This window comes from Typopeltis vanoorti, chromosome 15 (genome assembly GCF_054136105.1).
Source record: "Typopeltis vanoorti isolate ZY-2024b chromosome 15, IOZ_Tvanoo_1.0, whole genome shotgun sequence".
Lineage (NCBI taxonomy): Eukaryota > Metazoa > Arthropoda > Arachnida > Uropygi > Thelyphonidae > Typopeltis > Typopeltis vanoorti.
In genome coordinates this window covers 115,952,466-115,975,249 of record NC_143563.1, presented here as the reverse complement: position 1 = coordinate 115,975,249, position 22,784 = coordinate 115,952,466, and the positions used below count along the sequence as shown (strand labels likewise).

General features: G+C 35.1%; 2 protein-coding genes across 2 annotated transcripts in view; one reads left to right on the top strand and one right to left on the bottom strand.

Moving 5' to 3' along the window:
- The window catches only part of LOC150099093 (EF-hand domain-containing family member B-like), a 41,497-nt gene extending 27,680 nt beyond the window's left edge, over positions 1 to 13,817 (top strand). The window contains exon 3 of the mRNA XM_090405463.1: positions 12,476 to 13,817. Coding sequence (XP_090261589.1) covers positions 12,476 to 12,640 — 165 coding nt within the window. The 3' untranslated portion in view covers positions 12,641 to 13,817. The remainder of the gene's footprint in view (positions 1 to 12,475) is intronic.
- Positions 13,818 to 15,343: 1,526 nt separating this feature from the next.
- The window catches only part of LOC150099091 (tensin-1-like), a 780,515-nt gene continuing 773,074 nt past the window's right edge, over positions 15,344 to 22,784 (bottom strand). Inside the window, exon 34 of the mRNA XM_090405808.1 lies at positions 15,344 to 18,718. Coding sequence (XP_090261934.1) covers positions 18,556 to 18,718 — 163 coding nt within the window. The 3' untranslated portion in view covers positions 15,344 to 18,555. The remainder of the gene's footprint in view (positions 18,719 to 22,784) is intronic.

Genomic DNA, 22,784 nt, shown 5'->3' with positions numbered 1-22,784 from the left:
CAAATATGTCAGGTACGGACAAACCAAAACTACTAATCATAGGAAAAAATGCTAAGCCTCGATGCTTTAAGGGGTTAAGAATAGAGAGTTTACCAGTAGAGTACCATGCCAATAGTAATGCGTGGATAACTTCTGAAAATTTTCGGAATTGGCTTACGAGTTGGAACATAGAATTACAATGTAAGCAGAGGAAAATTTTGTTGCTTCTCGATAATTGTGCTGCACACCCTCATTTAGGTAATCTAAAAAATATAAGGCTGGAATTTCTTCCTCCTAATACACCATCCTTAGTGCAACCAATGGACATGGGGATAATAAAAAATGTAAAGATGTTGTATCGAGGAAAATTGGTTAATTACATGCTGGAATCCATTGATGAAAAACTATTAACAAGTTCATCAACAGCCAGAGAGATCAGTGCAAAAATTTCCATTTTGCAAGCAATACAGTTTGTCTCTGACAGTTGGTGAGCTATAAAAAGCAGTACAATACAAAACTGCTTTGCTGTTTGCAGTTTTGCAGTTTAAAACCTTTGGAGGTTCTTGAAATTTTGAGTAGTGATGAAAATGAAGACATACTGCAAGCTCCTATCATGAATAATGAATAATTTTCAACAATAGATGACAATTTACCATGTTACGATGAAAATGAAAACTTTGAAGATGCAATTGTTGAAGTCATTAAATCCAAGCATCAAAAATTTGACAAAGAATGCGATGATGAGGATGATGATCCACCTGTGCTTGTAACTGATCATGAGGCCAAAAAATTTATAGTCGGGTTACAGCGTTATTTTATGCAGGAAGGTAATGAAGGAAGCCCTGCATCCACACTGAATATTTGTGCTGATTTTGTAGAATTGCAAAATTTCAAAAGCAAAAGACAGACTACACTTGATGCATTTTTGCAGAATTAAAATTTGAAATTGTAAAAGTTATCATGTATGTATTATTTTTTCTGCACAATTTATAGTACAAATATTTTCTGTATTTTAGTTTAATAAACCATTAAAATAGGTACCTAATTATTATTTTTTTACCTACTTATTCATTTACCTGCATATTACATATTTTATTTTAGAATTTATTATTAGTTCGTTTAATTGGGGCAGCTGCTTAATTGGGCCAAAATGGATTAGTTCCAACGTGTCCCTTTTAAGCGGAATCGACTGTATATATAAACTAGAGCAATAGCACCCAATTCTTATTTGTTCAAAAAGTTAAACTTGAGACACTTCATGCAGTGTCAATCTGCAAAATGCGTTCTTTACTGAACGTCTGTCTAAGAAGTGTTCAGAAATTAATCATCAGAAGTGTTGATTGAGTTGAAGGATTGAGAATGAAATTGTATAAGTAATAAGCTCCTGCAAAAATGTGAATGAGAGACAGTTAAACAGTACCTTAATGAAGGTTGAAACCAGTCTGAGTAGTGACCTTTCCCATAATGCAGACTGTTCTAGAGGGCAGCAATGGAGGGCATGAATGAAGTGGAGGAGAAATATGTTCTGTGAGTTTGGATTTGCACTATGAAGAAGTGTTGATTAGTTGAACAGGTTTGACTGAGAGTGGGGATATTATTGATGCTAATTCTGATTAACAGTTGCCATAGAAGTATTTGTAGAAGATGCAAACAGTGGAAACTGGGCATCTCTGTGATAGTGAAAGAAGTGTATTAGTGAGTGGTGGGGGGGGGGGGTCATTAATCTTTAGGTTTGTTCTCCTGATTCAAACACCTGCTCAGACCAGATAACAGAAATCATCCTCACAGGAGGCCTTCATCACTCATTCCATCCCAAATTCACAGCCACCATCCATGCTTTGACTTTCAAAAAAATATGGTAACACAGTAAAAAAAAAAAAAAAAAAAAAAAAAAAAAAAAAAAAAAAACCTCTGTATCTGGATTGCCATGATGAAGAAACTCACCTTCTGGTCCCTTGCCAAGGCCATTGGGTGCAGTTTTTGTCCATACAGGTTTCCACCACTCTCACATCCAGATGGTACTGCAGCTACCTCACCTAAAGACAAGGCCAACATACTGATATCACTCTTCTCTTCGAGTTCTTGCACTGATGATGACCTGGGCAAAGTTCTCTCAACATCACCTGTAGTCTTCTGCCAAAAAGAAATCTGAAGAATCATTAATACCTAAACACAAACAAGGCATCTGGTCCTGATGCTATCCCACCTATTGTGCTAAAAACTTATCGTCTCTTCAGTCTATCCTCTTCAACTGTCATTGACTGTACACAATGGAAGCAGCCCATTCCAAAGAAAGATGATAAAAGTCAACCACCAAACTATCATCCAATTGCTTTCATTTCTGGTCTCTGGAGAAGGTTATCAGCAACTAGCAATACAGATTCCTCCATTCACGATCCTTAGCCAATCTTCTAGCTTTCACCACCCACCTCTGAACTCAAACCGTGGAAAAATTCAGATAAACTCATGTAGCTGCCCTGGTCCTGATGCTATCCCACCTATTGTGTTATAAACTTGTGCACAGGAACTAACACCTATCCTTATCGTCTCTTCAGCCTATCCTCTTCAACTGGCATTGACTGTACAAAATGGAAACAGGCCCATATCCAGCCCATCCCAAAGAAAGGTGATAAAAGTCAACCAACAAATTATCGTCCAATTGCTTTGATTTCTGGTCTCTCTAAAATTATGGAGAAGGTTATCAGCAACTAGCAATACAGATTCCTCCATTCACGATCCTTAGCCAATCTTCTAGCTTGCTTTCACCATCCACCTCTGAACTCAAACCATGGAAAAATTCAGCTAAACTCACATAGTTACCCTTAATATTTCAAAAGCAGTTGATTGGATTTGGCACACAAGCCTACTTAGCAACCTGCCATCTAATGGTCTGCCTTCCACACTTTGGCATCTGGATTGCCAATTTTCTCACCGTTCACTCACTGCATGTCATGGTGGATGGATTCCTCTCTTCAGATTTTACCACCATTGCAGGAGTACCTTGAGGTTCTGTACTTTTACCCACTCTTTTCCTCTTGTATATAAATTACCTACTCTCACAAACTTCAAATCCTATCCATAGCTTCCCCGATGACAGTACACTCCATTACAACCTTGTAGTGCTCAAGTATTAAAATCATCAATATCCACCACAACCAGTACTTTGAATTCTGATGTCCTATCTATATTTAAATGGGACAAGGACAGCCTTGTAGGCTTAGTACCACCAAAATTCAATCCTGTTTGATCACTCGCAAGAAAGAGCTCACATCGTTCCCCCTAACTTTCAGTAATATCTAGATATCCAAATATGATCAGATTACCCTTGGACTGACATATACCTCCATTCTTTCCTGGTACCACAGCTTTTGCAGCTACCAAAAACTTGTACTTTTTTTGCACAAGATACTACTTCACAGCTGTTAACTCTATGCAAATTCTAAATCCTCCCAACCATATTTCTTACATATTTGGGATGGTGAACAAAATATTCCTAAAGATTGCTCAAATCTATCCAGAAAAGGACAATCCAGTTAATTAAAGATCCCTCTCTCACATATCCACTTCAAGTCCTTTCCCATAAACACTCAGTTTCTACCTTATGTCTCTTCTGAATTGGCCACTATTATTCCTCCAAAATCATAAGAGCTATTGCTAACCAACATCCTTTTACGGTCCAGCTTGAAACTTGCCGAACCAATTTCTCTGCCTCCTCTTTCAGTCTATTTACTCCTGTTCTTTGGAACAGACTTCCCAAAAGAATACGGTCTTCATTTGTTGAAAAAAAAAATGTAAACAGATTCTTCTTATCCTCTTGCCCACACATTGCACTGATCAGCTGTAGGTCTTGTGGTGAAACCCACAAGACCCACACATGAAAAGCCACATATATACAGCAATACCCCACCTTATGATGCTTCATTTTACAACGATCCACTCATACAACACTTTTCAGCTATGACCATTGCCCATTTATATGATGCTACATTTGCTCATACAGTGCTCTTAGTGACATGACACAGCCGTGAATCAACCAATGCACAGATTTTGTGAACTATTTGTGTACATTATTGCCTGCTACATAATTTTATATTACTATCCTGAAATGACAGAGTTTTCCTATCTCCACTGGAGTTCTTCACAAAGACTCTTTTGCACCATATCTTTTTATTATTACCCTTGATTATATATTCAGACTCACAGGAAATTGGTGCAGAATAACTCTCAGAGAGCAGGACAAACCCATATAAGTGATCTCTGTTTTGCAGATGTTGTTGTACTGATTGACTAACATTCAGGCTGCCCAAAACCACCTCGATAATTTATGCAAAAATGTAGTGCTGATTAGGTTGGCAGTCAATAGCAGTAAAGTACTAAAGAACAGAATAGAAGGAAATACTGTCTCACCACAGATATGAGACGCTCGGCTGGCAATGTGCGAAGAAGAGTCAATTCATGTTGAAGGGGAGAAAGAAGGAAGATGATGTACGAATTCGTTACCAACACATGAAATCACATGCATTATACATACATTTTTTCAACTGTTGTACAAGCAAAATAGTTACCACTTTAAAAACTAGAATTTTCATAAAAGAAATAAAACCTAATTTTCCAATGTATAATTATAAACACTCATCCCATGAAATGCATTGATTACCCTATTATCGGAATGGATTTGCCTTCTTCTGTCATACGCAAAAGTGTCGAAGGGTCTCACATCTGTGGTCGCACAGTATTAAAGTAAATGATATTCAATATTGGTTCCTACATTGATACTCTGACATAGGGAAAAGAAAGCACAAAGCTCTTCAATTCCATGAAAGTAACTAATATCTGGAAATCCAATCTGATCACTACAAATACCAAAATCCATCTGTATAAAACCACCAGTTAAGCCATATTTATATATGGTGCCCAGACATGGAAAATCAATACTCAACAAGCAGTAAATATCAATAGCATTGGAATGTGTCTTCAAACAGTGCTAGGATATACATGATAAGATCACATTCCTAATACTGTCATTCGTGAAGAAAAGCCAACAAAGACCCCTAATAGAAACACTTCAAAAAATTCAATTAAGATTGTTGGCACACCAGCTTAGACATCCACCTTCACCTACATTCAGGGCTCTTGCTCTCTAATGGCCAACTAATGGACACAGAGGAAGACCAAGAAAGCAGTTTTGGCAATACATAAGCAAACTTCTTTTTGAAGATGAGACTTGTGAACTATCTGACATCTACCATTTAGTGCAAAACTCACTTGTTCATCTTTATCTAATGAACTATATCTCCATGAGTATTTGTGATATGAATATTTCTGTGAATTTATTATATGAATATTTCCTATTCATAAATGATGATCCAGATCAACTCAGTAAAATTAATATGCAAGTTAAACAGCAATGGCTGAAATACAGAGCCCTGTGATACCTGGAATTTTCATGCTTCCTAACCACTTCATTACTCAGCTTCCAGGATGACCCTGAGTTCTTTCTCCCTCACCTGCGATGAGCTTTAAAATCTCATCTGTGTCTTTACTATCTATTCTATCATGTTATCTCTGTTATGTCTCTGTTCTTATATGCAATTCCATAAGCTAGATATCATCTTAATTACTTGTTATTGCATCTTATTCATCTTCCCATCTCATTCACTTCTCACTTAGACTCTGCACCTCTGATACGTGTCATTCAGCTGCTCTCCTATCCATCCAATGTAATAGTTTAGAGCTAGAAAAATAAATTGCGCAGTAGTTAAATAGATGAATAACAGAAGTGCTGCATAAAAATAAAATGTTGTGGATCTGCTACTGGGAGAAAGGTAACAACCATGCCCAAAAATAGCATAAAAAAGCAGGCTGAGAAAGTGATGGTGAGAAAGGCACAGTTGGACTACAAAAAAATAAAATGTTGATTGAACAAACAAAAGAATAAACGCAAATGATTCTGTGGTTTAGCAGTTCTTCAGTTAATTTTCGGTAATTGAGACCACATGTTTCTTAACATGCAGTAGTTTTAATAAAAAAAAAAGCAATATAACCCAACAAGTTTCTTAAGTCATCGGACTTAAATAATCAGGGGTACCAAAACTTGTATAAAAAAAGACTAGAAAAAATTAATTATTCATAGCAGATGTTATCAGAACTTCACAATTAGTACATACAAAGTGACCAGGAAACCATTGTATTAGTTGGTCTATATGCATTGGAACAATGCCGGTTGTTGCTGTCACATTTTGACGCATAATGCCTGTCATATCCCAGTTCTGCAGTTGTTAGATTTTTAATGAAAGCAGATCAAGCTTGGTGTAGAATTAAGCCCTGGTTTTAGTTATGTTCTGAGGGGATCCAAAACATTTCTGAGGCTTCTTTGAACTTTTTTTTTTTTTTTGTAAAAGTTATGATCAGTATATGGCCTCTGTTTGTTATATGGGAGGTTAATCCTGATTTATGCTACCTTCTTTTTTTCATTGTCTATTACATGTTCAGACATGAAAATCTCCCCAAATCTTTCCATCTGGTCTACATAACAAATGCCACAAAAGCAGTGAATTTCACAAACTCATGGCTTTTTCATAGGAGGACTTGGAGGTTTTGCAGAATGTCAGAACCTTTAGATCTTATACATTAGCTGAAAAGCCCTTTAACTTTTTAATCACAAAGCCATGTTGCAACTTTACCTTTCATCAAGAAAGATAATGTGATTGCATTCTTGAAATCTTGGTTATGTAAATGACCTGTTGGAGGTAAATTTTTTTTAATCATCTTTGGTTCATATCCATCAAGTATGTCTCAGATAGTGCAGTTCTTCACTTTATTTTTTGATCTGCTCAAAATGTTGTAGGCTCTATCTCATAATGTTTTAATCATATCTATTTTTGTAGTAGATGTTGGTATGAAGTGGCATGTAAAAAATCTCAGTTGCAGTAAGTTTTCTGTATTAAAGATACCAAGAAATTAATTACTTGGTTTAATCCTTTATCCAAGTGTAAGCAAACAAAGTTTGCATGTGAAGTAACTTCATGACTGGGCAACTTATATAGAGGCAAATGACTTCACATCACTTGCCTTAGTATCTCATAAAGCAAAGCACATATCCTTAGGGACATGCATAATGCTTTGCAGTATGGGAAAGCCCATTACTCAGACAAGTTTTGATCTTTATTGAGGTGAAAAAGAAAAGGGTTGTTCATCATAGACCTAGAGTAGCTAGTATAGGGATGCAAAAGAGCCTGATAGTATTAGGAGAAAAAAAGACAGATAGATAGCATGAGAGAGAGAGAGAGAGAAAAGGCCTCAGCTCTTTTATATCATCATATAGCCAAAGGCTATCAGTTTTCCTTTTTCACCAATCTCATATAGATGAACAGCCAAAAACCAATTGAAACTAAAGTGCAAAGATGATTGATACCCAGGTGGTTAGCTCATCTGGGTTAACACCCTTGAGTTGGTTTTCTCTGTCTGGGATTGCTCTCCAGTCATCCCTGCAATTGACTATAATACTACATTGAATTAAGAGGATGGAACTATTTAAAAAACCTCTCATAGCAAGAATAGACAGAATTTTATCTCCCTCTGGTGAATATTGCATAATGTGGGTGGGCTACACCATCTACTGATAAATTTGATATTTCCTAGAATGCTTCTTTCTAAATACAAAAAAACGTCTGACTGAACAATAAAATTTCCACAATACAATATTATAAAGCATTTGGATGTCATATTGCTGGTTTTGAAATACATGTTTTTTTCTAACCTTCCATAAATCATATTTATGAAAGTTTTATATATATATATATATATATTTATAAAAATCAAAATTCTCTTCCCGTTGCTGATAGGTGGTGGGTATTGTAAAAAGATAACCTGTTCTCTTGTAAATAGCAGCATGCCCAACACATTACATAATCTGTTCCAAATACGCAGAGCAAGAGGGCAGCTGTAGAATGCATGTTCTACTTTCCAAGATTGGTAACAGATGTCACAGATTGGATCTCTGATGTTAAAGTACCTCCATTTGATGGCATTGACTGGAAGGTGACCATATGCAATTCTCAAAGCAAGACCCTTCCTGTTAGAGTACCCAACTGTGGGACTTTGCAGCGAAAGAGATTAAAGATTTCTTTATACCAAATTTTACTTTTTTTAATGGAAAGAATGTCAATTCCAAAGTGTTTTAGCAGTTTTAGAGTTAAGCACAGAGTGTTGTAGCATTCAGGAACAATCTCAGCTTTTGGACCTTTATAATCATTTACTCCAAATAGGGGAAGATGAAAACCCAAGTAGTACCAGAGAAGGTCTGTACATGTGTGATTAGTTTGCAATATTTTATGGATTTTTGAAGCTTAAATAGCAGAATTTTAAGGCTGGAAGTCCAAATCCTCCATGCTTCGTTGATAGTTGAAGAAATTCCTTTTTAACTTCTTGGTATTGGTTAGACCAAAAAAATTGCACAGGTTTACTATATAATTGCTTTTCTTCAGTTTCTGTGATGTATGTAATATTTATTATGTACAACTGAGCAGGGAAGATTATGGTTTTGAGTACTTGAGAAGAAAAGGAAAGTGGTCCTATTTTCCAGTCTTCTTAGGTTTCAATGTTCTTATGTATAAGTTCTTGAACTGATAATATTGGGTAAGTGGAGAAGGGAATACCAAGTATAATGAGGGGTTCTCTCTTAGGGGTTAGTCCAAAAGGAATGCCTCCAAGATCCCACTTTCCATAAACTTTTAATTTTGTCTTGTCTGCATTAATAATTAATCTGCTGCTTTTGCTGAATTTTTCCAAAATTCCAAAAAATATATATATGGAATCATTATCCTTCAAAGTTCCAACTACATCATCAGCATATGCTAATACCTTATTTTCCTTTTTAGTTGAAGGAACTGTTATTCCTCACACAGCATGTGTATTGTTGACTTGTAAGAAAGGTTCATGAACCAATGCAAAGAGCAGTGGATTGAGAGGGCAACCTTGTTTGACTCCTTTTTAAATTTTTACTGGGTCTGACAGGAACCCATTAACTAGGAGACAGGTGGTTGAATTGGCATAGGCTCCTTTGATAACAGATAGCAGTTTTTTACCTATACCAATTTGCTGTAGGATGTGGAATAGAAAGGGATGCCAGACATCATTGAATGCTTGAGTAAGGTCTACTGATAGCACTGCCATCGACTGCTTTTTCTTGTTAACTAAGTGGATTAGATCACATAGCAGAAATAGATTAAATTCTAATTCTGCTCAACCTGGTACTCCATACACCTGTGTGCTTTTAATTATATATTTCATTGCCCCTTTGAGCCTGCTATTGATAATGCAGAAAAATATCTTTTAGTCAGTATTAGATAGAGAAATAGGTCTCCAGACAGTATGGCTTGCTACAAATTCACTTGGTATGTATCCTGATGAGAGAAAGGAATTTAATAGTGTAACTAGAATGGGAAGAATAAAATCCCAGGCCTCACGATAAAGTTTTATCATGAGGCCTGGGGATTTTCTTGTCTGGCATTCTTTATAGGCTGTGGTAACTTCAGATGCTGTAATGGTGCTGTCAAGCCCATCTTGGATATGAACAAGAAAGCCATTAATGTTCCAAGAGTTATAATTTAAAACAATACTATTGTCTTCAAACAGATTTTTATAGTGTTTTTGAAAGGAGTCAAGGATGTCTATAGTGGGGAACGTGTCTTCTCCAACATAGATTTGAGTGATAGTCCCTTCTTTGCAAAATTTTGTGAATTGTGTATTCACAAAATAGGAGCACTTAGCAGAAGGGCTAAGTGCTGTTGTATTCTTATCTTAAAATTTCTTTCTTCTGCTTGTTTCTGCCTTTCCAATTTTATCTCTGTGTTAATGTTTCTAATGATGTTGCTACATTCTATACCATTTCATTGGTTTGTTACAAACCAACTTCTCTCTTTATACAGATCTTTCAAGTTGTTCCATCATATTCTGCTTTACTGCTTGTTTGAATCCCAATTTCAGTAGCACTATTCCAATTCAAACAGAGGGCCTGGAATTTTCCGTTGAAAAGATCAACGGAAAATTTGGTGGAAGTCTCCATGGTCCAGAAGAGATCTCTACTTTTTCCATGCAGTGGAACTTAAGTATAACTGGATTATGATGACATGTTGATGTCAAGATGTTTTATCTGAATTATCCTATTTGTAAAGGAAGAAAAGATATAAATTCGATCAATACAAGTACCAATACCTTGATTCATGTATGTGTATGCCTGGAGATTAGGATTGCAAATCCTCCATATGTCTACTAGTTGAGCATTGTCAAGACATGTTTTTAACTGTGCATATCCCACTTTTCCACTCCTGGGGTGTCCTCCTATTTTGTCTAATGTGGGGTTTTCAATACAGTTCCAGTCTTCAACCGCTATGATGTAGTGTGCACCATATAAATATGGCTCCAATTCCTGGAAGAATTTTTTTCTAACTGTTCCATTGGATGGAACATAAACATTTATAAATCTTATTACACGTGTAATCCACAGTATTTCCAATCAAGATGCTTCCTTCTGCAACCCTTTCGATATTACAGAATGACCCAAGGAGGGGGGGGGGGGGCAAGAATAAGAATTCCTACTCCAGCCCCGTTAAATCTTTCAAGGCTCCAATAAGAAAGAAGTGGATATCTATCTGTTAAACTTTTTATATCTTTATATTGAGGTCTCACCACTGAGAGCCAGATCCAGAAGTGATACCAAGGATTAACGATTAACATTTCTGACATAAAGAGTGAAGCAAAATGCTTTTCATACCTCCCGCTATCTGATAGGGAAACAGTAAGTGGAAAAATTTGAGTCAATTGCTTGCCCTGAGCAGGCTTGAATATTAAACATCAGAATTGTAGTTTAAGTTGGCTTTTGGCCTTTTATGTTTGAATTAATCCGTTGCTTTGTAATTTGCAGCTAGTTGAACAAATTTGTTGGGGTGTATACATATGCTTTTGAAAAGAACTTTGTTACTGTAGTTTGCAGGAGAGTATAAATATAGGAGACATCTGTGTCTATGACATATATCAAGGTTGAAGTAATGCAGTAGTCATATTTCCATATACTAGTAGCCAAAAGGTGTCACACCTTTTTTACTAAACTACTCTGGATTAGAGATAGATGTTGAAAGTTTTTTCACTAGGTTATATGGTGAATTAAAGATGCCAAGAAATTATATTCTTGGTTTTATCCTTTATCCAAATGTAAGCAAACAAAGTTTGTACCTGAAGTGATTTCATGACTGGGCAACTCATATATAGAGGGTAAGGCAATTCTTTTTTTTTCTTCTTTGTTTACTTTGAGAAGAATGTCAAGGAACAGTAATTTTTTGTGATATTCTAGTTCAAGAGTGAATTTTATGTTTGGGTACAAACTGTTCAGATAATCTTTAAACTGAGTTAAGTCATTCGTTCCTGATCAAACAATGAAAATGTCACTAGTATAACACAACAAAGTTTGTCAGCTTTTGATGATCAGTAGCGTTCATTTCAAACTTCTCCATAAAGAGATTTACTAGTCTGGTAATAGAGGGGAAAACCCATGGCAAGTCCTTCTGTTTGTTCCCAATATTTATCCTGAAATGGGAAGAAAGTACTTTTCATGTAGTGTTTGAATAGTTAATGTCTGGTGGAAAAAGTTTTTGAAGAAGATCCACTGTGTCATCCCTAGGGACATTGGTGAACAGACTGACAATAGTTGGAAACAAAGAGCTGTCACATGTCATAAAAAATGCTAACTTTTGAATCATTGTCAGATATTTTCAAGAGACGATCCAGTCTCTTGAAAATGTTCAACAGTGATATGTGGATGTTCAGAATTCATATATAGCTGTTATGTTTGTTCACTTTTCTTAACACATGAAATGTAGTTTCTTCAGTGAATGTTGAACACAATAGGAATGTTGCGTTCTTAATGTAGGCAATCATGTTCATGCAGAATGTGCAGCTCATTCAGTGCAGTGGCCTACAGTAAGTATAAATAGTGCAAGGTATTTTTGAAAAATTCTCTATAGTTTTCTGTAGACATTTCCTCCCAGCTGCACTGCTATATTGATTTCCATGGGTTGTATAAATGATTGTTCATCATGATCAGCTATTTCCTCACTCTGGGACTCTTCCCTCTACATGTTTAACCAGTCTCCTGAAATTTGAGATATCACTAATAAATAGAATCTGCAGGTGGAGGATCTTAAGGCATAAAATGCATGGTCCTTATCTCTCATCATCTTTCTCTGTATTAAATCAGCAATGTAGGACATCATATGCTCCATCAGAAACTAATCTTGCAGCTGTATACAGTAAAACTCCAAGTTCTATTTCAAATTATGTACATGTCATTTTCCTGCTACTTATTGTTTCTTTATAACTTTAGAAATTGTTCACATTATTTTTGACTTTTGAAATTCTATCTCATTTATAAATTTGCCTTATCAGAATTAAATACCATAACAAATATTTGTTCCATGTATAATTTACTTTTCACTTGTAGGTATTTTCTCTGTTTTGTAATGCTGACATAAAGATTGATGAAGATCTATTTGAAAAGCTATGGCAAGCAGCTACTCAGAGCAGCAAGAAAGATAATATTAGTGTTGATGAATTTTGCACTCATCTTGATAATTACTGCTCATCAAAATATAGAGTAAGTTCTTGAAGGGTTTTATGTGGTTAATCATCTTCCATAATGTTAATACTTAAAGTGGAAGAACTATTTTTCAGAGCATTCTGGAATTTACAATTTAATCTAAATTTTTTCTGGAATTATATGTGAACTTTAATTTCATGTTATATATATAAGCTTGGAACAAAATTGTGTACCAATCTATTATATATTTGTTTCAATAAGAAAAGTGCAATAGCAGGTAATCTTTTTATATAATTTATTAAACAGGCAACAGACCGCTGTACAGACTATTATTAGAGTTTTTTTTTTGGATGAATAGGAATGAAAATGCATGTACAAATTTAAGAACCAACATTTTTTTAAAATCCATATGAGCTGATACTAGTGCAAAATAATTATAAGCATATCAGGGTAACACTATTTTGTAACAGAATTACGAAAAAAAAACAGATGAACACAGGTTATTAAAATTAATATCATATAGTAAGTCTCACATTGCTTAGTTTTAACAATGTTTATTCACTATTGTTTTTCAGACCATGATGTCGCTTTCTTGCTCTTATAAAAAGTCAGATTAAAAAAAAAACTGCTTATAGTGTGCATATTACCCTCCACCTTAAAAATAAATTTGATATCCTATCACATTAAGATCTTTAATTTTTATCATTCAATTAGTTCTTGTTTTCTAAATTATATTGGCTAACAATTAAAAGCAGTGTTTGAAATTCAGATTTATTAATTGGAAAGCTTGTTTTAGGAATTATGTTTATTGTCTAAAGAGAGAGAGAATTTTGTAATTTGCTCCTCTCTCAGAGAGGGAGAGAGAGACAAATTTCATGAAATAACAATTTTTGGGGGGTAAAGCACATTTTAAGACATCATGAAAGATAGGAATATGCTTTGACATGTACTGCATTAATCCTCATTGCAAAGATTAAGTTAAAATTGCAGCAGAAGATAAAGTTGTATAACAATCAGTGTTCTATACTGGAATTCATTAGAGAGATCTGATGTAAATATAACAATTCGTTACTTCCTAGAATTATTGAATTTTAGGAAATGGTCACATTCACTCTGGCATTAGGCACACTAGCTATGGAATGATTGTTAATCTGTTTTGTGAGTTTACTTTCTGCTGTAATCTGAACTTTAACTGTTTCCTTGTACTGAATATGTAATATGCATTTATAAAATGTTTGGATCTTTTCGAGTTATTAGTTAGTAAACTAAACATCCACAGGTTTCATTAAAGATAAAATTGAACATTTCTACTCCTTAGTTCAAATATGAAAGTATTATATACAGTGATAAACAAGAGGACTAGACATACATTAAATAATATAATTATTTTTTAAATGTTATGGCAATTATATAACATTTATGCATTGAACAAACTAAGAATAACTTGAAGGTCTTGTACATGTAGAAACACACACACATTCAAGTATTCTTGGTGGGGGAAAAAAAAAACTAATAACAGCAGCAATGTCTATTGAATAAGTTACATAGTTTCAATGTAACTTTTTGTATATAACATTTTGAATAAAAAAAAACACATTTTATATATATATATATATATACTGGGGGTGGCGTATGTATATATATATATATATACATACGTCAGGTCTTTTATATATATTTAGATTATACTGCCATTCTGAAGAGAACATATTTTTACTATCTTTTCCCCCTTCCCTTGTATGATCATTAAACACAAAAAATAGTATTCTTCTACTTGTCACTATGTTATAGAACACTTATTTTATCAGAATAAAAATATCTCCATAAATATATTAAAAAAATATTTGGAAGATAAATTGCTTCTGTCGGAAATTACTTTCTTCCAGATAGAATGGTAATAATTAAAAATATTCAACACTGCTGTTAACTGCATTAAATTATAATATTCTAAGGCGATACAGAAAATAGTTTGTAGATGTAACAGTTTTCCACTATGGTAAAATCCCAAGATGCATTTGATGCTTATATTTATGGTCCCAGTACAAAATCTCCATAAAGATAACTTTCTTTCTTTTTAGTTCCATTGTATTTTGATTTGTTTAATAACTTGTTTATGCCCCATCTTGAATTAGTATAGCCAACGCCCATTATAGCAAACTTCTAGTGTCCACAAGAATACAAAATACTTTGTTAATTTTAGTGGATGATATAGTATAAATAAATTTCCTTTAGCACTGATGTTGTGTGTCTTTAGCTGAAACTTTTTCGTAGTGAGATTGATTGTCTTCAGTATATGCCTGTGTTAAATAAAAGCAGCGCCAGCTGTTTTAATTCAGGAACAAATATTGTGATCTTGCCATCAATGTAGGAAGTCACCTAAAATGAAATTGAAGATTTTGACATGAGATTACTCTTTATTTGAAGAAAATAAACAGCCTAGCAGTCTTTTTTGGAATCAATAAAAAACAGTCCCTATGGAGAGAGATATTTCTGTTTGGAAACAAACAGCATTAATTCAGAAAAATGGTATCTCAATGTCAAGAAGAAATATAATATATATAATAAATATGACCCTAACTTTATTATAATTTTTTTTCCTTTGTCATTTCAGCATCCTTTCATCCATACAGTTGGCTTATTTTGCTTCTTTTTTTTTTTTTTTTTTTTGTTTATTTTGCAATTTGGCTTCATTATACACTTGTCCATGCTATCAGTGCTAAATTTGTTTCGTGTACTGATAGGATGGTTGATCCTATCTATTAATGGGTTGTCTTTCTTTTTTTTTTTTTTAGTGGGCGTGGGGGAGAAATCTTGCTACTGCTATGAGAGAGGTTAAACTTTCCTTGTATTCTCAATGGGATTTGAAAATAAAGCTTTCTGATGAAAGGATCATCATCATCAAATTCCTGCCATGTACCCTCAAGGGGTGTACAGGATATGACAGTACTACATGAAAAAAATACATCATTACTAACTTCCTATCTACAATTTTCCTCCAAATCAGTCTGTTACTTGTCAAGACTCCAACATTATCAGATCTTATATTACTATCATCTAAGGCACTTTGTACCGTATCAATCCACCTATATCTTGGTCTTCCTCTGGGTCGTTTTCCTGCCAACCTGGCAGAGAATACTTGTTTTGCTAATCTTTCCTCTCCCATTCTATTTAAGTGACCATACCACCTGAGATTAGCTCTGCTAATGCATTCCTGGATGCTGACAATGTCAAGTTCTTTCCTAATATCTTCGTTTTTAATATGATATTGCCATTGATGCCATCTGTTCACACTTCTAATCTTTCTCAGGACTCTCATATCTGCGGTCTCTAGTGTTTGGTGAAGTGTTTTACTTCTGACCCAGCTCTCAGATCCATAACCTTCTGAAATGTTGTATGCCCACAGTTCATAGAACCAGGTTTGGCATACTTCTCTCCTTCCCACTTTTGCTATCTTACACTTAGAAAATTTTTTCATATAAATTTAAGCAAATTAGTATATAGATATATCTTGTTGTCTCCCTCTTCCCTCAAGAAAAATTTAAAATTTCGATTTGGCTGTATATATCTCATTTACTTGTGTAAGTTTTGTTGCATCAGGCAAGCATCCATAATAGTATACTGCATATCTTAAGACATCAAATTAACAGTGAACATAAAATGCTACCTGAAAAGTGATTTGTTTACATTTCTTCAAAGATGAATTTTTGCAGAAGGCTATTTTACAATTAACAAACAGCTGTGTTGGTGTTAATAAATAATAAATATAAATTACAGTATCGATTTCATCTCTTTCCTCTATACAAAGGAAGAGGAATGAGATTTCAGTTTTCACAATGATTTTGTCAAATAATATTACTAATGAATCTAAATGATGATGATGTCACCAAGCCTAGATTCAGGGTTTCAAAAAATATCCCTTCGATTGGAATAGGCCTAAGTTCGATTCTCATCGCGACGGGAGGAATCTTTATCTGGTCGATTTCAATCGATGGTGAGTTAGCCGATCTCATACGGAGGTAGCAGGGTTTTTTCTCCCAGAAACTCGGGTTTTTCATCCTGCATACATACAAATTGGCCCTTCAGAACACACGCAATTTACAGACAAAAAAATTACTAGTTGTGGTGGTGTTGGGGGTGGGCGGTAGGTGGTGTTGATTCGTAGTAGAGGTAAGGTGTAGAGACAGTTGAAGATGTCCTCCCGCGATGAGTCTTCGGACTCCTTGGAGGTATCAGGAATAATAATTATAATTATAATAATTAATTATAATAATTAAATAGGAAAGAAAAAAAATTCATATTGTAGGTTTATCAGTTATGATATTCTTTAAGGTGCGTTTGTAGTGGTACTTACATGAATGAAATTTTTACAACTTAGAATAAACAAATAACTTGTCGGGTGAATGTGATTTAGTTAATCAAGTGAATGCTGAAACTGCCAAAAGTGATCCAAAATCAATTTAAAAATAACAGGTCGTATTTAAGATTCACAGGAACCCAACTTTCTGGAAATTTGTGCTGAAAGAATTATAAGAATATCTGGATTATTCAAGTATATGTTACAACATTAGTTGTTGTTTTTTTATTATTATCTAAAAAAAAAAATAGTCAAAATTTATACTGAAATTAAACAATTATAACACACTTCCAGAAATACAGTCGACTCTCACGATGAAAAAATTCACTTACTATAACAAATCACTGATATATATCCCCCAAGAAAATCTCATTGATGCACTGCTAAGAGAAATTCATTATAGCAAACTATCTACTATAATAAACTGTTCCTGTGGTCCCTGTTAGTCTGCTATAGTGAAGCTTGACTGTACTTAATTTGATTAAAGTACATTGACTAAATCCATATATGTTTTGTTACGTGTTACAAAACATATATGGATTTTGTAACACATTACACAAATAATCAAAACAATCATGTGAGTTATTGTTGGAAATTTTTTCACCTTGGTTATACTATGAATTAAAGATGCCAAGAAATTATATTCTTGGTTTAATCCTTTATCCAATGTAAGAAAAGTTTGCATATGAAGTAATTTCATGACTGGGCAACCTCATATATAGAGGCTAATGACTTCATATCACTTTCCTTAGTATTCCCATAATACAAAGCACATATCCTTATGGACATGTATAATGTTATGAATTATGGGAAGGATCACTACTCAGACTGGTTTCAACCTTCATTGAGGTCTCACCAGTGTGAGCCAGAGCCAGAGGTGATACCAAGGTTGAAGTAAAGCAGAAGTCATATTTCCATACACAAGTAGTCAAAAGGCATCACACCTTATTACTGAACTTCTCTGGATTCGAGATAGATTTTTTTAGTTTTTTTTCACTTGGTTATACTATGAATTAAAGATGCCAGGAAATTATATTCTTGGTTTAATCCTTTCTCCAAGTGTAAGCAAAGAAGTTTGCACCTGAAAAAATTTCAAGACTGGGCAAATTGTATATAGAGGCTAATGACTTCACACTAAGGCAAGTGATTTAAAGATTTAAAATCAGTGTGAATAAGAATTACTCCAGCACAGAAGTGTAATGCAACAGTGCTCTTTTAATTTAATATAGAATACTAAAGTTCAGCACCATGTATTTTTGTACTTAAAAAAGAAAAAAAAAATATACTATTATGTTGAAATATAGTTTTGATTTCGATCAGATCACATTTGAAATTATAACATACACCAGTAAAAGTACCAAAACAAAATACTGAACAAGCTACAAAGCATTTATACATTTTCACTGAGTGTATAAAGAGAACTGAACACCAGTTTTGAAAGCAGATTTTAGCTGCACATTTCTATGTTCTATTCATTTATAGGATGTGTAGCATTATAGTTTTAGATGCATTTTTAGCAGCCGGCTGTATAACTTCTGTTGTATTTTACATAAACATGTTTGTTAAAAAGTACTTGATTTACATTAGCTTTATGCGTTTTTCAATAATAATAGCTGTTTCCACTGAATTATCACACCATGTTGGATCTGTTTTGCTGTGAGCCAGTCATCATCACCTTGGTTACAAAGTTCACAATAGCCGATGCAGGTTGTTCTGGTTCAAGTTCAGCAAATAAGTGGCACTGATTGTCAGTCTTGCTTGCTGGTTTGCGGGCAATGAAACCAAAGCACTGACTAAAAAAATATTTATAATTAATTTAATTGATAAAAGTACAAAAAATATATTAGTTAGACATAAATTCCATTTTCAATCAGGTATACACTGCTTGGAAAGAAGTCAACGGACACCCTCATGAGCAAGGTGCATCATGGAATGCAAGGAGTCACGTGTTTGTAGCCAGTATAAATTGGAGGAATATGATGCTCCCAAGTCAATGCAACTGTGTCTGGGTGAAATGACTATGGGAAGGGAACTGAGAATTCGAAAGCGGCATTGTGATAGGATGACATGTTGCAGGCTTATCTGTTTGGTAAATTGTCGATATCTCAGGTTAACAAATCAGTGATTCCATACCGAGATGGAACACAGTAGGCAAGTACTACCCCAGTGGACCACCCACCACACTCACTGAACATGATAGTAGGGTGCTACAAATGATAATATGTAAAAACCACCATTTGGCTGCCGACACGTTGAATGCAGTTCTGGATATCGACTGGAACACGAATCTGCACACACAAACATTCAGAACCAAGGCTTACAACATGATTTTCCATGGTAGGGCCACAATATGCAAGCCTCGCATTACCCGAACCAACATACAGCATTGTCTTCAGTGGGACATAAAAGCTGGGAAAGCTGTGTTATGGAGCAATAAATCACCCTACTTTCTCCATCAAGTAGATATATATATATTCACCAGGCAGATGCCCAGTTAACGTTCTCTTACTAGAGTGTGTAACTCCAGCTATGAAATTCAGAGATGGGGGTGTGATGATATGGTCCTGTTTCATGTGGTTTGGCCTCAGACTTCTGTTTGTGATACCATGAACATCGAATTTTAAGAGATATTTGAACATTCTGGACAGTACAATGCTTCCTACTTTGTGCCATTTCTATAGAGCTGACCATTGCTGAAAGAGACAGTGGTCAGCTCCGTTTCTACAAAGCTGACCATTGTTTCTTTCAGCAAGACAGTGCACCATGTGGTTTGTGGACATGAACGTCACCACGATGAACTGGGGCATCAGGTGAGGTCAAGGGACATCCACCCCACAACAGTCCAGGCCCTCATTACATGCCTACAGGAAGAATGTTCCAAAATTTCCATTGATTGCTATCATATGCTTGTAGAAAGTATTCCCCATAGGATTGCCACAGTCATCGCAGCAAAAGGAGGTCCTACATGTAATTAAGGTGAGCACCATGGCTGTTTGTTCCTCATATTATGGTGTCTGTTGATTTCTTTCTGAGCAGTGTACATTAAGCTTAAACTTTTGTAATTTAACAATTGCCTTTATTATTGTATGAATGCACCTCAGCGTATACAGAAAATATGATAGTAAGTTATTGTGTTAAATCTCCAAAATGAAAATAGTTTAATGTGATGACAATATTTCCAAGACAATCATCGGTTCAGATTTTAGTATATGAGTTGTAAGGGTGTTGTTACTTTCAAAACTGAACTATGCCACAGATATTCTTTTGAAATGTTAAAATAATAATAATAATAATTATGAAACAATGAATATTTTAGCATGCTGCACGCATCAAGGACAAGTTTAAATTTATTATCATCAAATTCTTGATATGTATTCTCAACAGATGTAGGAAGATAATTATTGTAATTCTTGTAGACAGGCCTATAAGTTGGTAACACGACTATTAAATTATTTAAGGAATTTACAATATATACTGGAATATTAATTAAAAGAAACTTCAATAAATACCTCCTATATTTCGGCAATGTTAATTGCCATCTTCATGGCAATGAAGATGGCAATTGACATTTTACATACAACTACGAACATATGAATTAACAATGAACATACAACTATGACATGTGCATGCAGGCAGAAGAGAGAAAAACTACTCTTGTTCCTAGAGTCCTAAAGGTGCCCCCCTAGCAGGCTATATTGGGTTGTCTTGGCTGTTGGGCTGAAGTTCCCAAGAAGCAAGTTTCCCAAATTTGGGGCAGTCTCGTGCACCCAAATTTGTTGGGGTTTGGAAAGTGTTTTAGAGCTGAGGCTGATTCCATGAACAATCTTTCATATTTAAATTTGCTGTGGTGTATTAACGTGACTTTCTTCCAACGTATTCCGTGCAGGTATCCAGAGCATGGTCTGCAAGCCCAGAATAGTATATTAGTGAAACCGGATGTAGTCTTTGTGTTCTAAAATCCTGACATTTGCTGCTGTCCTGCCTGTTTGGCCAAAGTAGGACAGTTTACAGCTGCAAGGGACTTGGTATACCCCAGGTAGGTCTAGGAGAAGCGGCTGGTCTTTGGTGGAGCAGATAGGAGATGCCAATTTCTTATATGGGTTATTATTATTATTATTACCCCACAACCTCATGGAGTCAAAGACTCATCTGGGAGGTCCTTTTATCACACACACACACACACATTTCATCATACCATGTCTTAAACACACTCAAACTCCTCTCAGGCAAAGCATTCCAATCATTCACAACTCTGTGTGAAAAAAACCTGCCTCTCACACCCTCTTTATACAGTTTTCAGAGAACAAGAAGTCAGGCCATATTTTTTTAAGATTTTGATTAACTTTTCGGAGGTGCCCTGGATATAGAGAATGGTGATGGATTTCGTGTAATCTTTGTTATGAAGGGAGGTGGGGGGGGGGGTTGTGGTTAACTGGTTTTAATATTTTTTGAGGGTTGTAGCCATTGGCTAAGAAAGTGTTAAGTATGTGGTTTAGTTCAGTGGTTAGGACATTATCATCTGAACAGATTAATGTTCGCTGCTATTTGGCCACATGGCTCAGATACACTCCACACTCCTTAACACACTTAAACAACCAACACCCCAGAATCCAGTTCACCTTGGAAATAGAGGAAAACAACAGTCTCCCTTTCCTAGACACTCTAATCACTTGCCAACCTGATGGATCCTTGGCTTTCTCTGTTTAAAGAAAACCTACTCATACAGGCAAATACATTCACCAGCAACCATATGAGGTTACTGGTGAACACACACACAACAATATGAGGTTATAAAAACACTGTAGTTTTTAGTTTTTATAACCTCATATTGTTGTGTGTGTGTGGGGGGGGGAGAATTGCTGGAATGTATCTGCCTGTATGGGTAGGTTTTCTTTAAACAGAGAAAGCCAAGGATCCATCAGGCTGGCAAGTGATTAGAGTGTCTAGGAAAGGGAGACTGTTGTTTTCCTCTATTTCCAAGGTGAACTGGATTCTGGGGTGTTGGTTGTTTAAGTGTGTTAAGAAGGAGTGGAGTGTATCTGAGCCATGTGGCCAAATAGCAAACACATCATCAATGTAGTGAAGCCAAACAGTAGGTTTTTGTGGGGCTGAGTTTAAGGCTTTCTCTTCAAAAGTCTCCATAAACAAGTTGATCAGGGGTGGAGAGAGAGAGTGCTGAACCCATGGCCGTCCTCCTCTATTTGTTTGTAGAATTTTCCTTACCAAACGAAATAGCCTGAGTTTATTATTGACTGAGATATTGGGAGGAAATTTGGCTTGGATGAGCTCTAAGGTTTCCTTTAGTGGGACATTTGTGTTCCCCTCAAGTATCAAATAATTTAATAGTCATAATTATTGTAGTAACACATGATTAAGTTTATTATTACTAATACCTCTTCTGAACAATTTTTCTTCAAATGAGTCTGATACTTAGGACTTCAGTATTATAAGATCTTATATTTTGGACTTATTCTGATCTTTTTTCCATCATTCTAGCAGCAAGCATCTGGTTTGCTTTGCTAACCTTTTCTCTTCCATTATGATTTAAGTGGTAATAGATCTACCACTTAAGATCAGCCCTGCAAACACATCCTTGAATGTTAGCAATGTTGACTTCTTTCCTAGTATTGTCATTTTTCATATGATTTGGCCATGTTCACAATTTTTTTTTCAAAACTCACATATTGTGGATCTCCAGTCTTTGATCATCTTTTCAATTTTCTAAAACTCAATTCTCAGATCCATAAGATAAAACTAGTTTGAGTACTGTCTTGTATATATGCATAGTTGTGTGTTTGGTTCTAATTCTACTCTCATTACTTATTAACATAACAATAGTGGCCAAAATGTTCCTTGCTG